The 15,182-nt window shown below is 58.8% G+C and overlaps 2 protein-coding genes across 2 annotated transcripts; one reads left to right on the top strand and one right to left on the bottom strand.

The window, feature by feature from the left end:
- Positions 1 to 6,860: 6,860 nt before the first annotated feature.
- Positions 6,861 to 7,933, bottom strand: LOC134739223 (uncharacterized). Its single transcript, XM_063662667.1, has one exon. The coding sequence runs from the start codon at positions 7,652 to 7,654 to the stop codon at positions 6,896 to 6,898; it is 759 nt and encodes a 252-aa protein (XP_063518737.1). The 5' UTR covers positions 7,655 to 7,933; the 3' UTR covers positions 6,861 to 6,895.
- Positions 7,060 to 13,385, top strand: LIF (LIF interleukin 6 family cytokine). Its single transcript, XM_054470289.2, has 3 exons — positions 7,060 to 7,179; positions 8,922 to 9,100; positions 9,784 to 13,385. The coding sequence occupies exons 1-3, from the start codon at positions 7,161 to 7,163 to the stop codon at positions 10,192 to 10,194; spliced, it is 609 nt and encodes a 202-aa protein (XP_054326264.1). The 5' UTR covers positions 7,060 to 7,160; the 3' UTR covers positions 10,195 to 13,385.
- Positions 13,386 to 15,182: the final 1,797 nt, after the last annotated feature.

The raw sequence follows: 15,182 nt of genomic DNA, 5'->3' as shown, positions 1-15,182 counted from the left end.
CCGTCGCCAGACCGGAGGCTCCCATCACCCTCCCACCCATCATCCTCAGAACAATCCTCAGGCTCCCCTGGGTGCTGGGTCGGGTCAGGGTGGCCCCAGTGAGCTTGGCTGGGGGAGGGGAAGGAGAGGAGGCCAGGCCCACACCTCTGCACGGCCAGTTTCAGGCTGAATAGGTCCTCGGGCTGTTTCCTGTTCTGTTTATGGCCTCTGAGTCCAGGAAATCATTGAGTGACACGTCCCTCTTTTACCCCCCAGCCCCGCGATTATTTAATAGGGGCCGCTGTGGTCTCTCTCTTTTGGAAAATCCAGTGGGAGAAGAAAGCTGTCAGCTTGCCTCTGACATCAGCTTTGTCCCTATGCCAAGAGTCAGGGTGGCCAGGGCGTTGTGGGGAGGGGGGGCTGGGGTGGGGTAGGGAGGAAGCCAGCTGCTGGTGGCCCCTGTGACGTGAGGCTGCCACATGGTTCCCAGGGGCGGGGGCTGGAGGGCGAGGAGCAGGGATTGTTGGAGACACACGCCGGGGCACACGCAGGCCTGGAGGCTCAGAAACGCATGTGTGCACGCCCAGGGTTAGGCCTCCCCGCTCTCCGAGCCCTCGTGCCCAGGGATCCACAGTCCTACACAAACTCATGCAGACACAAGGCCAGACACACAGTCGCACTGGCTTCATGCCCATGGGCACGCGCGTGCATGCGCGCACACACACACACTCACACAACCACACGGAGAACTCACAATAGCAGCCAGAGATGTGCACCGTCTAGCTCGCTCTCAGTCACACAAAGCAAACAGTACAAGCAGATCCACACACATGCACACACGTACACACACCACACACGCACACACGGGACCAGACACAGGCATGCACAGACACAGAGGCACTCACTACACACACATGCTCAGGCAAATGCCCACTCAGACTCAGACAGACAAACAGACTCAGCCACGTCCCAGGGCCACAGGGAGCCCAAGCGTGCGCCCTCTACTGCAGGCTGTGGCTCTTGGCCTCAGGCTGCCCCGGGAAGGTGGCTGTGGCCACTTCCTCTTCCCGCACCCTGCGGTGAGGATGAAAGACTCCCTGGTGGAGTAGGAAAGAAAGGCCTGTGACTGTCCTGGGCTCCACCCAGGTGGGATGGGGCACGGCAGAGAGCCCAGGGGTCCGAGGCTGAGGAAGGAAGTGGACAGTGAGAGGTTGGGCTCTGGAAGGCCTTCGTCACGGCATGGCACAGGGTGCCGCCAGGTTCCCCACCTTGAGCACCTGCTCAGCCCCGCCCCGCCCTACCCTGCGGCACCTCTGGCCTATTCCTGAGCTGGAAGGGAAGTCAGGAGCGCCGTGAGACACTGCTGAGTGACCTTGGGCAAGTCACTCCTCAGCCCCTCTGGGCCTGCTTTCAACATCGATACCAGCGGCTTGAAAATGTTTTTGACTGCCACTCACAGTAAGAAATACATTGCACCTTGCAACCAGATGAGGATGCAGATACTGACACACAGACAACCGGAAAAAAAGTTTCATGGAGCAATCCTCGCCCTGGCTCTGGGCAATGCCAGGTGATTTCGCTATTCCTTTTCCTTTTTGAAAGTGTTGGTGGCAACCCTCTAATTGAATCCATGACCCACGAAGAGGCAGAGGCCTGCAGTGTGAAAACACTGCTCTCTCTACCTCTGCCTGCAATGGTCTCAGGCTAGTTCGAGATTCAGGGAGAGCCTGGGGGAGGTAAAAGTGCTTGCAGAGTCTCAAAGGCCATGCTCACTAAATGCTGATGGCTGGGGTAGACAGCAACCCATTCTACAGAGCCCTGGGGGGGGACCGGCCCCACGCAACGCCACGGCCAGGCCTCTGGCTGGCCCTGCCAATGATCAGGGACTGCTGCTTCCCTTGCAATTTCTATCAGAAATGAAGAAAAAAAAATGCAGTCACTCTGATTCATCTCCAGGGGGTTGATTCCTGACACAGTCAGTCGGGAAATGTCGGGTGATGATGGGAGCAGTTGGCAGAAGACCAGGGTGGCTTCTGGCTTCTCCTTGGCCCTGAGGGGATACTGCTGGTCGCTGCCAGAGACTGGATCCGGTAAGGGTGAGAAGGGGCAGGCGATAGGTCCAGTGTCTGGACCTCAAGAGCCCCCAGAAGACAGCTGGGCTCTCCAGGGCCCAGAGATGGGGGAAGTACTGCTTATGTCCCCCCCAAGGCTCTGAGATGCTACCCACTCTCCCAAAACCCACACTAGGCTCCATGAACTAAGAGGACCCAGGAGCCATCTACTGCCCTGACTCTCAGACTCCAGTGCGCTGACCACGGGACCCAGCCCTAACCCAAGCCCCTGACTCAGTCTGGAGTTTGAGCTCTTTCTGCGGCCACAACCAGATCTTATTAGAAGGGCTGCCACGTGTTAGGCATTTATCCACATTTCCCAAGAAACATCCCCATGATGGCCCCACAAGGCTGTTACGACAGCATCCTCATTTGCAGAGGGGAAACTGAGGGTATGAGAAAGGAAGCCCGTTGTCCCGGGCCACATAGCTGGTGGTTGGGGCAGGAGGGATTTGAACCCACACCACTGGGGTGAGAACAGTGGAGGCACGGTCCACTGGTGGCATCACACTCTCACTCCTCAAGCATTGAAGAGTGTGGTGCTCTTGCCTTTTTGGCCAGGATGCCCAGTTGGCTGGGCTGTGCCAGGCATTCCTGAGTTTCACCATCTCCTCTGGCCACCCCTCACCAGCCCTGGGCCTGGGACCCACCCTCTAGCCCCCCGCTTCCTTCATAGGCCCACCTGAGGACTCTGCTCATTTTCCAGGTACCAGGGCCAGAGGGGATGGGGAAGGAAGGAGGGAGGCCAGCCTGGGCAGCCGGGGGTGCCCGGAGCGCTGTTTCTGGGTCGCTGGTCTTGGGGAATTCCCCAATGCCCGGAGAGCTGCTTACCTGGTGAGTAACTGCTGCTGGCTGCCCACACAGAATGCCTGACTGTGAGGGGACCTCCCATCTCACCCCTGCCCATGCCACTGCCATGCTGCCCTCTCTCCTGAGAGCCCTGGGGTCCAGGAAAGAGACAGACAGGCAGGGGGCTGGCCCCCACCCCCGCATCCCCCCACCCCACCCCGGGGCTTTGCAGGGGGCGGCTGGTGATTCAAGCCCCTCAGAGCTGAGTTTGTCTCCTTCCTTCTCACATGGGGCCTAGGGGTGAATCAGCTTCTGGGGGCGGTAAGGCCAGGTCAGCTGCTGTCCTCAGATCAGGCTTGGGGTGGGGGTGGTGAGGGGCCAGGAAGGGGGCTCTGGGGGAGTGAGCACACTGCCCTGCCAGCCCCCTCCCACAACCTGTCTGATCTATCTGGGGCACCCTTGAAGCTGGAGGCTACGTGGGTATCTTGCCTCGATTTACCATCAGCAGAGGCTTGAGAGGTCTTGCTCCTGCCCAGCCTTCCCCGCTCAGCACCCTGGCATGGACCCAAGTTTCCCCATCTGTCAAATGGGGACAAGAACCCCTGCTTCACAGGGAGGTCAGCACAACGGGTGGTGATATGCAGACAGGCAGCTTGCTGGGTGCCCAGAACCATGCTGAGCCCTGAGCCCTCACAGCAAACCCACAATGGCAGTACCATTATTCCCATTTTATAGTTGAAGAAACTGAGGCCAGGAGGTGGTGGTCCCTTCCCCAAAGTCACTCAGCTCATAACTGGCAGAGCCAAACCTCCAACCTGGTTCTGAATGAGGCCAGAGTCCATTCTTCAAACCTTCAGACCTCTCCGTCTCCTTTGCACAAGAGACTTGGCACTGACAGTTTTTGGAAACTATAAAATGCTTTCTCAAAAAATACTTAACCTCTATTCATGTCAGAGTATAGCCCTGAGCCAGGTGCTGTCAAGAGTACAAGTGAGTCTCAGACCCCATTCAAACTCTCAAAGGTTGAGGAATAAGACTCGTCCCCACTTGAAACAAGAGCAGGCAGGACAAGGCCGATGTGAGCTGGTCGGGGCTATGGGAGGCAGGGGAGGCTTCCTGGAGGAAGGCGGCCCGAGCACACCTGCCATGCCCTTCGCCCTCTTGGAGCAAGAGGTGCTGCAGGGATTGTTGTGGCCCACAAGACAGAAGCCCCAGTTCCAGACCTGGCTCTGTTATTAACTCTTTGTGTGAGCCACACATAGTACCTTCACCTCTCTGAGCCTCAGTTTCCCCATCTGGAAAATAAGCAGCTGTGACATCCCAGGAGAGACTTGTGGATGGCAGGTAACAATCAGCAGAAGACGAGCAGCTGGGTAGCTGCACGTGCTAGAGGGTGCACTGCCTTCCTGGAGAGCAGTGATTAGTTGGATGGCACAGCCACCTGGAGATAGCACTCCTGGGTTCTGGCCTAGTAACCCCTGCTCAATGTCAGGGCGTCCCATGTGGCCGGGACTGTCCCGCTCACCCTGAGACCGGTCAAATCCCCAGCAGGCCCCATCTGCAGGAGCAGGACAGGCTGTGGATGAAGTCACAGCTGGAAGGGGCCAAGCCGGGGCTGCCACTCCAGGGTGGGGCCTGGGGTCGTGACCCTGGGAGCCGGCAGCCAAGAAGGGAGGGTGCCTTCCATGAGGGAGCCCGCCGGGGGCGGGGAACACACACACAGCATAGAGAGGGAGGGAAGAAAACAAACTCCCAGAGACCAAAGTGGGCCTGGAGCGTAGCCTGGGCGGCCGATTCCTGGGGGCCGCAGCCACGTTGCAGGCGGCACACGGACTTGCGGCTCCGAGACCCTGCCCGGCCTTCCCTCCAGAGGCCCAGAGCAGGTGGTGCCTGGACATGGACAGGAGGGGGAGGCTGGGCCTGGGGCGCCGAGGGGCCCAGAGCACTTGGGGAGCACAAACCAAGTCAGGTACCGTGAGAGGAGGGGAAACTGAGGCACTGGAGGGGCCAGTCAGGGCTGGGGTTAAGGGGCCTTAGTGTCAGTGTCTTCTAGACCCTGTCCTCACTTCCTGTTTCCTGTGGGGTGGGGCTGAGATTAAACAGCGATCGGGGGTGGATTATAGGGCTGATGTGGGGTCTGGCTTGCCAGAAGGCATGCAAGGACCTGGGGGTCCGCTTGGAAGGATGCAAGGGAGACACTGGGCAGAATGGTAGATGTAGGGGCGGCCGTAGAACTCTTGAGCCTAACGAGAGACTCAGGCCAGGCGACGGGGGTTTGATAGGTGGAGGCCACAGTGAGCCCCTGGTCACATGGATTTGGGGTCCATGTCAGGAGAGCCAGGCTGAGTCAGGTGGCAGGGGTCTGGGTGATGTGGGATGGGACTGGGGACTGGTCCAGAGCTCACGTGCTCTGAGTGGTCAGATCCTTGTGCAGGAGATGCTGGGGGAGGGCTAAGAAGAAGGGTTGAGCTGGGGTGTCCTGGGATGTGGGGTTACCTGAGCCAGGCCAGGGCGGATGAGTCTCCTAGTAGTGTACGCTGACCCCAGAGCAAGTGTATAGGAGCAGTAAGTGCCAAGCGGGGCCCTCCATGGTCCCTCAAAGAAGAGACAAGGTGTGGGGTGAGAGGCAGGAAGGAGAGCCAGTTCGGGAAGTGCCAGCTGGGATGGGCAGTTTTATCGCCTCACATCCGAGGCCCTGCTGGGAGAGAATGGGGGGGCAAGAGCCTAGATAAGGCAGGGTGTGTGTGTGGTGGGGAACGGCAGCAGGCACCAGGGCTCGTCCTGGCACGATGAAGGAGGAACGCGTGGTTGGGCAGGTCCGGGATGTGGCAAGAGGCAGGAGCTGGGGGCACGGAGGATGGGCGAGGGGGCGGTGGGGGCCCGGGCGAGGCTGCAGGAGCTCCCTGGCCTTGGAAAACCAACTCACACACCTTGATCTCAGGTCAGGGTCAGGCAGAAGGGCTGGGAAGGGGCCACAGGGGACTAAATCATCTCCTAGTACTGGGGGTCCCCTGGCAGCTTTAGGGACGGCATGGCCCCAGACGCATGGCATGCTGTCTGGCCAGCATTCCCGCATCTCATAGGGTGTATTTATTTTCACTTTTCTGTTGCATTTCTTGGAGGTGTCCCTGTGCTCATTTTGCCCGGCTCCCCATTACTCCTTCGTGCCCTTCCTCATTCACAAATCGCCTGGCCTCAGAAGATGCCAGAACACGTGACACTGCCTTAGAGCCTCTAGAAGCACTTTTTGGGGACCTCCATCATTCTCTGAGGCTGAGCTCAAAGGGGCTTCCAAGGCAGGTCTGGAAGGGACCAGTCACTTCTCAGTTTCCCCAACCATCAATCAGCACCCCGAGGAGGAAACTGGGCTACGATTTCACCAAGCCTCTCTCAGTCCTGCTTCAGAATGGAAATGCTGGACCACCTTCCCAGAAGCACCTTCCCAGAGTGTCCCGACAGAACCGAGTCACAGCCACCCCTACTCCCATGTCTTCCTAGCCCCTTCCCCAGCCTCACAGGTACAGTGGTCAGCAGGGCGAGCGCACTGGTGGTGTCTGGAGGCCTGACCCTCTGGGACCCTGGGCAACGCGTTCCCCTCGGAGCCCCTTGGAGACCAGTGGCAATGCGCAGATTGGAGGAGGCTACCTCTGGGGTGGCTTCCAGCGCCCATGTTCAGTTCCACTTTATGACCGTCTAAAGTCCACGCCGGCCCCGGCCCCTCCTCCTAGAGCCTCCTTCTCAGCCAAGCCCCAGCCCTCCTCCTCCCACTGCCCCCCTAAAGCCCCCCAACCAGGGGGCACAGGGGCCAGTCTCCATCTGCTAGTCCAGACTCGCTACCTCCCCAAACCCAGGTGAGTCAGGGCCGTCTGGGGCGCCCACTGCTGGGACCCCTGCTGACTCGGCCAGGGGCCCCCTCCTGGCGATGCCCATCTTCAGACAACTCCCGGGACAAGCCAGGCAGGAAAACCGCAAGGCGTTTTGTCGAAGGCTTCATTATAATTTTATCAATCAAATTCTTAGAAGAGGGAAAAAGTCTGTTCTCCCCACCCTCCCCCCTCACTCGTCCCCCCCCCCTTCACTCTCACTTTCTTCCATTCATAATTTCCTATGATGCACCTCAAACAACTTCCTGGACTGGGGATCCCGGCTAAATATAGCTGTTTCTGTCTTACAACACAGGCTCCAGTATATAAATCAGGCAAATTCCCCATTTGAGCATGAACCTCTGAAAACTGCCGGCATCTGAGGTTTCCTCCAAGGCCCTCTGAAGTGCAACCCATAATGAAGGTCTTGGCGGCAGGTAAATACACCCGCCCCGCGCCGGCTTCGCGTCCCCGCTGCGGGGCGCGGCGGCAACTTGGGGCGCTTGGCAGCGCGAGCCGGACGCCCACCCGCCGCAGACACACGGACACTTGGGGCGCCCGCGCAGCCACCGGAGGCGCTGGGTGGCGGCCCGGAGCGAGCGCGGGCACATGGTCCCAAGCACCGCACGCCCCGCGGCAGGTTGGCGGCGAGGGAGGGGGCGCCGAGCCTTCCTCCTCCTCCTCTTCCTCCCCCTCTCCTTCTCCTCCTCCTCCTCCTCGCTCCGGACACTCGCTGGCTGCTCTTCCCTCTGCGCTTTCTCCCAGATTCACTCTCCCTCTTTCTTTTTCTTTTCTTTCTTTCTTTCCGCTTTCTCCTTTCCAACCGCGGTCCCGGGCTGCTCCCAGGGAGGGGCGCGGGCGGCGAGCAGCTTGCAAACTCCGGCCTGGGACGGGAGCAGGTGCCGCCTCCATCTGCTGGTGTCTGGAAGCGTGTGGTCTGCGCTAGGTGAGATATAGGGGTGTGGCCCCCTCCCGCAGCCACCCCGGGGCCTCAGCACTGCCTGGAGATGCTGGGACGAACAGGGGACCCAGGAGAAGTGAACTTGAGGAGGCCCCCGTCCCCCCTGTCCCAGCATGGGGGATCCGGGAGGTCTCCAGCCTCACTCGCCCGTTGACCCCGGCCCCCACCATCTTCACGTGCCCTTCTGCGGAGCCCTGGAAAGGCGTCTAAGGGGGCCTGGGGAGAGTGGGGAGAACAGGCCCCCCTGGGGGAGGGGCAAACCAGGACATGTCGGGACAGCTCCCAGCTCTCCTGCCACCTTTCACTTTCCTTCCTCCCCGCCCACCCGACTGCCTATGACCTTTTGCCTTTTCTCTCTCCTGGTGCACCATTTCCTCTCCCTCCCTGAGCCGGTGTGTGTGTGTTAGGGGGGGAGGGGAACCCCTGGGACAAGGGACAGCAGATGAGTCGGGAGAAGGCATGGAGTCAGGGGCTGTCCAGAGCTGGGGGAACAGAGAGTTTTGAATGATGATTTGGGGATGGAGAGTGGAGACAGCCAGGCAGAAATGGGATGAGCTTGAGTGAGATAGGGGACACTACTGGAAGGAAGAGATAGAGGATGATGGAGGCGGGGGCAGAATTGGGGGCAATTGGCCCAGGGAGCCAGAATCAAGTGGCAGGTTTGGGAGGGAGACGAGGGTCAGCCGAGGACTCCTCCCCACTCCCCCATGCTCTGTGGCCCCCATGGGTGCCTGGCTTCTGAGATTTGAGCAGCAATGGGCCAGTGAGTGGGAAGCGCTGCTGAGGAACCTGGGCCACCCTGGGAGGTGGGAAGAGAGGGGTCTCCTTTCTCCTGGTGCCTGCTGGGCCTGGGGCCTGGTGCCTTCCAGCCAGAGGGCCAGGGGGCCTTAGGGCCTTTGCCTTCCTGAGGGAAAGGGTGGGATGGCTGGGAGTCCCTCCTGGACCCTGCACCCTTCTGGTGGAAATGGCTTGTGTCTTGCCCTCGTCTTTCCGTCATCCCAGAAGAGAGCAGGGAGAGCTAAGGTAGACAGAGGGAGACAGAGAAACACACACAGTGACAGAGTGAAGACTAGGCCCCAGGAAGACAGCTGCAGGTGGTGAGAGGGAACCAGGAGTCCTCTCCCATGCGGCCACTGCCGGACCCCCATCCGGTGTGCCATGACCCCAGGCCACCCTTTCCTGCCTTTCTACTCATGGCTTCTTCCTGACTGTCCCCAGGAGTTGTGCCCCTGCTGTTGGTTCTGCACTGGAAACATGGGGCGGGGAGCCCCCTCCCCATCACCCCTGTCAACGCCACCTGTGCCATACGCCACCCATGTCACAACAACCTCATGAACCAGATCAGGAGCCAACTGGCACAGCTCAATGGCAGTGCCAATGCCCTCTTTATTCTCTATGTAAGTTACCCCTGGGATACTGACAGGAGATGGCAGGGAGGGGGCTTGTAAATATCATTAGGGGCTGTCCTGATCTGGGTTGAGGGGACTTTTTGGGGCTGGAAGGAGAGAATGGGGAGAGGGCTTGATTAAACCACCCCCAAACTCCCGCCACTTCCTGCCCAAGCTTCCCCAGGGAAGCTTCCCCAGCATGCCCAGTTAGCAAGGGGAGAGCTGGGTGCAAAGGTGGGGACCTGGCACTTCTTGTCTTGTGATTGTCCTGCTGCAGGGAGTGAGGGATGGAGGGGAGATGGGCGTGAGGCACCAGGGAGATGCGGTTGAGAGGCAGTGGGCTGCGGGTGCTGGGCATGGAGGGGCGTCCTGGAACACTGTGAGTGCAGGGATGGAAGTACTTGTGTGTGGTGCCCCAGCTAGGGCTAGACACCGAGTTTTCCCTTCTGTCCCCTTAGGGTGGTGATGATGATGATGACTGCGTGCATGGCTTAGTCTTTGATCTTTAGCAAGGGCACTCACACTACAATTAGTTTTGGCTCTCATGACAATTCCAGATGCTTACAGGGCAAGGAGTTGGGTCCTCATGCGCTAGATGGGGAAACTGAGACTCAAGAGCTTGCCCAAAGGGTTGGCGGCAGGGCTGGGACACTGACCCCTGACTCCCACGTCACCTCCCTTCTGCCCCTCAGTACACAGCCCAGGGGGAGCCGTTCCCCAACAACCTGGACAAGCTATGTGGCCCCAACGTGACGGACTTCCCGCCCTTCCACGCCAACGGCACGGAGAAGGCCAAGCTGGTGGAGCTGTACCGCATAGTCGTGTACCTTGGCACCTCCCTGGGCAACATCACCCGGGACCAGAAGATCCTCAACCCCAGTGCCCTCAGCCTCCATAGCAAGCTCAACGCCACTGCCGACATCCTGCGAGGCCTCCTTAGCAACGTGCTGTGCCGCCTGTGCAGCAAGTACCACGTGGGCCACGTGGATGTGACCTACGGCCCTGACACCTCGGGTAAGGACGTCTTCCAGAAGAAGAAGCTGGGCTGTCAACTCCTGGGGAAGTATAAGCAGATCATCGCCGTGTTGGCCCAGGCCTTCTAGCAGGAGGTCTTGAAGCGTGCTGTGAACTGAGGGATCTCAGGAGTTGGGTCGAGATGTGGGGGCCTGTCCTAGGGTGGCTGGGGCCCAGGGCATCGCTAAACCCAAATGGGGGCTGCTGGCAGACCCCGAGGGTGCCTGGCCAGTCCACTCCACTCTGGGCTGGGCTGTGATGAAGCTGAGCAGAGTGGAAACTTCCATAGGGAGGGAGCTAGAAGAAGGTGCCCCTTCCTCTGGGAGATTGTGGACTGGGGAGCGTGGGCTGGACTTCTGCCTCTACTTGTCCCTTTGGCCCCTTGCTCACTTTGTGCAGTGAGCAAACTACACAAGTCATCTACAAGAGCCCTGACCACAGGGTGAGACAGCAGGGCCCAGGGGAGTGGACCAGCCCCCAGCAAATTATCACCATCTGTGCCTTTGCTGCCCCTTTGGTTGGGACTTAGGTGGGCCAGAGGGGCTAGGATCCCAAAGGACTCCTTGTCCCCTAGAAGTTTGATGAGTGGAAGATAGAGAGGGGCCTCTGGGATGGAAGGCTGTCTTCTTTTGAGGATGATCAGAGAACTTGGGCACAGGAACAGTCAGGCAGAAGTTTCCAGAAGGAGGTCACTTGGCATTCAGGCTCTTGGGGAGGCAGAGAAGCCACCTTCAGGCCTGGGAAGGAAGACGCTGGGAGGAGAGGCCTGGAAAGCTTTGGTGGGTTCTTCCTTCTCTTCCCCGTGATCTTCCCTGCAGCCTGGGATGGCCAGGGTCTGATGGCTGGACCTGCGGCAGGGGTTTGTGGAGGTGGGTAGGGCAGGGGCAGGTTGCTAAGTCAGGTGCAGAGGTTCTGAGGGATCCAGGCTCTTCCTCTGGGTAAGGGTCTGTAAGGAGGGGCTGGGGTAGCTCAGAGTAGCAGCTCACATCTGAGGCCCCGGGAGGCCTTGTGAGGTCACACAGAGGTACTTGAGGGGGACTGGAGGCCATCTCTGGTCCCCAGGGCAAGGGGACAGCAGAACTTGGGGTCAGGGTCTCAGGGAACCCTGAGCTCCAAGCGTGCTGTGCATCTGACCTGGCATGATTTCTATTTATTATGATATCCTATTTATATTAACTTATTGGTGCTTTCAGTGGCAAAGTTAATTCCCCTTTCCCTAGTCCCTACTCAACAAAATACGATGATGGCTCCCGACACAAGCGCCAGGGCCAGGGCTTAGCAGGGCCTGGTCTGGAAGTCGACAATGTTACGAGTGGAATAAGCCTTACAGGTGAAGCTCAGAGAAGGGTCGGATCTGAGAGAATGGGGAGGCCTGAGTGGGAGTGGGGGGCCTGGCTCCACCCCATCCCCTACTGTGACTTGCTTTGGGGTGTCAGGGTCCAGGCTGCAGGGGCTGGGCCGGTTTGTGGAGAGCCTGGGTGCCTTTCTGTCTTGGTTCCGGGGGGCTGGTTCACACTGTTCTCGGGCGCCCCAGCATTGTGTTGCGAGGGACACTGCTCCTGGCTGAAATTGTGCCCCCTGGAGCAGTGGGCAAGACAGTCCTTGTGGCCCACCCTGTCCCTGTTTCTGTGTCCCCATGCTGCCTCTGAAATAGCACCCTGGAACAACCCTGCCCCTGCACCCAGGACGCTCCGACACAGCAGGGAAGCTCCTCTGGTGGCCCGGAGGGCCCATAGAGGGTGCGGGGGGCCTGGCTGGGCCAGACCCCAGGAAGGTGGGGTAGACTGGGGGGATCAGCTGCCCACTGCTCCCAAGAGGAGGAGAGGGAGGCTGCAGACTCCTGGGACTCAGACCAGGAAGCTGTGGGCCCTCCTGCTCCACCCCCATCCCACTCCCACCCATGTCTGGGCTCCCAGGCAGGGAACCCGATCTCTTCCTTTGTGCTGGGGCCAGGCGAGTGGAGAAACGCCCTCCAGTCTGAGAGCAGGGGAGGGAGGGAGGCAGCCGAGTTGGGGCAGCTGCTCAGAGCAGTGTTCTGGCTTCTTCTCAAACCCTGAGCGGGCTGCCGGCCTCCAAGTTCCTCCAACAAGATGATGGTACTAATTATGGTACTTTTCACTCACTTTGCACCTTTCCCTGTCGCTCTCTAAGCACTTTACCTGGATGGCGCGTGGGCAGCATGCAGGCAGGTCCTGAGGCCTGGGGTTGGGGTGGAGGGTACGGCGGGGAGTTGTCCATCTGTCCATCCCAACGGCAAGACAAGGATGTGGCTGTTGAGATGTGGGCCACACTCACCCTTGTCCAGGATGCAGGGACTGCCTTCCCCTTCCTGCTCCATCCGGCTTAGCTTGGGGCTAGCTGCGTTCCCCCAAGATGGGCTTCAAGAAAGACAAACTTGTCTGGAAACCAGAGTTGCTGATTCCACCCGGGCGAGTTGCTGACTCGCCCATCACCTCATCTCCCTGTGGACTTGGGTGCTCTGTGCCAGGCCCACCTGGCGGCCCTGGCTCTGAGTTGCTCTCCTGCCCAGCCTGGACTTGGCCCCATGCGACCCATCCTCAGTGCTCCCTCCAGATCCCGTCCGGCAGCTCGGCGTCCACTCTGCACAGCATCACTGAATCACCGAGGCTTTTCGTGAAACAGCTCTGCCGGGCTGGGAGCTGGGTTCCTCTTCCCTTTTTATCTGCTGGTATGCACCACACCTGGGCCTGGCCGGAGGAAGAGAGAGTTTACCAAGAGAGACGTCTCCGGGCCCTTATTTATTATTTAAACATTTTTTTTAAAAGCACTGCTAGTTTACTTGTCTCTCCTCCCCATCGTCCCCATCGTCCTCCTTGTCCCTGACTTGGGGCACTTCCATCCTGACCCAGCCAGTCCAGCTCTGCCTTGCCGGCTCTCCAGAGTAGACATAGTGTGTGGGGTTGGAGCTCTGGCACCCGGGGAGGTAGCGTTTCCCAGCAGATGGTACAGATGTTCCTGCCTTAGAATCATCTCTAGTTCCCCACCCCAGTCCTGGCATCCAGCCTTCAGTCACGCCCACGTGCTAGCTCCGTGGGCCCACCGTGCAGCCTTAGAGGTTTCCCTCCTTCCTTTCCACTGAAAAGCACATGACCTTGGGTGACAAATTCCTCTTTGATGAATGTACCCTGTGGGGATGTTTCATACTGACAGATTATTTTTATTTATTCAATGTCATATTTAAAATATTTATTTTTTATACCAAATGAATACTTTTTTTTTTTAAGAAAAAAAGAGAAATGAATAAAGAATCTACTCTTGGCTGGCTCTCCAGAGTGTACTGATGTAGGGAGATGGGCTGGAAGGGCTGGGACTGTCCCTGTCCTGGGCACGAGCCAAGTGGGACTCAGCGAAGGGTGGAGGAGGGTGGGGGAGGGGCCCCTGGCATGGGTGGGGGAGGGGCCCCTGGCATAGGTGGGGGCAGTTAGGTGGTATTTTGGCCAAGGCAGAACAAAGTGGGTGGTGTCTAGATCATGGGGTGCCCCCAAGGAAAGAGATGGATTGCTCAGAGGTAAAGGGGGTGCTGGGCACGGTGGGTCACTCCTGTAATCCTAGCACTTTGGGAGGCTGAGGCAGGTGGATCATTTGAGCCCAGGAATTCGAGACCAGCCTGGCCAACATGGTGAAACCCTGTCCACAAAATATACAAACAGCCAGATGCTGTGGGGTGCGCCTGTGGTCCCAGCTACTTGGGGTGCTGAGGTGGGAGGATCCCTTGATCCCAGGAGGCTGAGGCTGCAGTGAGCCATGATTGTGCCACTGCACTGCAGCCTGGGTGACAGAGGAAGACCCTGTATCAAAAAAAAAAAAAAAAAAAGAGGTAAACGGGGTGCTGTGTGATATCTCAGCTTGTTCCCTCCCAACTCCTCACTTAATTGCATGGGATCTCCAGGAGTTGCCATCCCCACATACCAGAGGAGGAAATCGAGGCTCAGAGCCATGAAACCACGTGCCCAGGGGCACCCGAAGTGTTTAGGGCCAGTTAGGGCCACTCCTTCACCTCCAGATCTCATGGTCTTTCCCCTACACGAGACTTGGAGGACCTGTAAGATACCAGCTGCCAAGGTCTCTGTTGCCCAGGAATGGCCTGTTGACCATTCAGAGGGACATAACAGGACAACTTGAATGGCTCCAGAGTGGGAGGGGACAGGTGGTCCTACTCAGAATCACACAGGACACTGGGGCCAGAATCAAGGAAGACTCTGCCCGCCCTGATTCCGTCCCTCCTCCCACTGCCCATTTGGGAACCCAATCCCCTTCCACTGCAACCTTCTTCCCAGCCTTCTGCAATCCCTTCCTGGGGGGATTCGAGGTCAGAACTGGGAAACCACAGACACTGAGACTCTGGAGCGGCCCTGAATGTCTCCCTGCTCTTTGCTCTAGGGTTTGGGTCTGGGGATCCCCAAGCTGAGATTTATTTCGGGGATCTGGGCAGTGTTTCTGAGAGTCACCTACTTGCTTGTTCCTGAATATTTGTGTCAGCTCCTGTGCTGGGTTGAAATGCCTTCTAGAAGCTCACAGGCTGGGAGGGACACTTAGGATTTATGTGATGGACGAGGCACATAGAGGGCGGTGAGTCCACCCTGGGGAGAGCCTCGCTCTGGGAGGCAGCAGGGGGCTCGGGCTGTGGTCCCCTCTGCTCTCTGTGCCATGAAGGGACTGCATTCAACAACATGGCGCGAACTTGGCCTCACCTGGAAGCTGATTAGCAGTGCAGAATCTTGGCCTCACCCCCAGACCTGCAGAATCAGAACGTGCACATTAACAAGATCCCAGGAGACTCGTGTACACATTAAAGTCGGAGAAAGGCCACCCTGCGCTTTCATCTCTCATTCCTCAGGAGTCCCCCACGCCAAGTGCAAATGGCCAAGGGCCGGGAAGGCAGCTGCTTGGGAGGGAGAGGCCAACAGGCCCACAGCTGTTTCTGAGTCTTCCCCTGAAGTCTCCCGCCCAGTCTCCGGGAGGCTGGCTCAGGCCCTGGGCCACACCCCACAGCATCCTCCCCCGGCCGCCCAGGGGTGGAAACACCCCTCCCCTCCGCTCAGGGAGACAAGGTTGA

The sequence above is a fragment of the Pongo pygmaeus genome, chromosome 23, assembly GCF_028885625.2.
Source record: "Pongo pygmaeus isolate AG05252 chromosome 23, NHGRI_mPonPyg2-v2.0_pri, whole genome shotgun sequence".
Taxonomy (NCBI): Eukaryota; Metazoa; Chordata; class Mammalia; order Primates; family Hominidae; genus Pongo; species Pongo pygmaeus.
This window is presented reverse-complemented; position numbering and strand designations above follow the sequence as displayed.

Excerpts from the sequence above, each read along its gene's own strand:
- LIF (XM_054470289.2), top strand. Across the intron at positions 9,101-9,783 it reads ATGCCCTCTTTATTCTCTAT|TACACAGCCCAGGGGGAGCC; the intron begins GTAAGTTACCCC and ends TCTGCCCCTCAG.
- LOC134739223 (XM_063662667.1), bottom strand. The coding sequence starts at position 7,654 with ATGGAGGCGGCACCTGCTCCCGTCCCAGGCCGGAGTTTGCAAGCTGCT.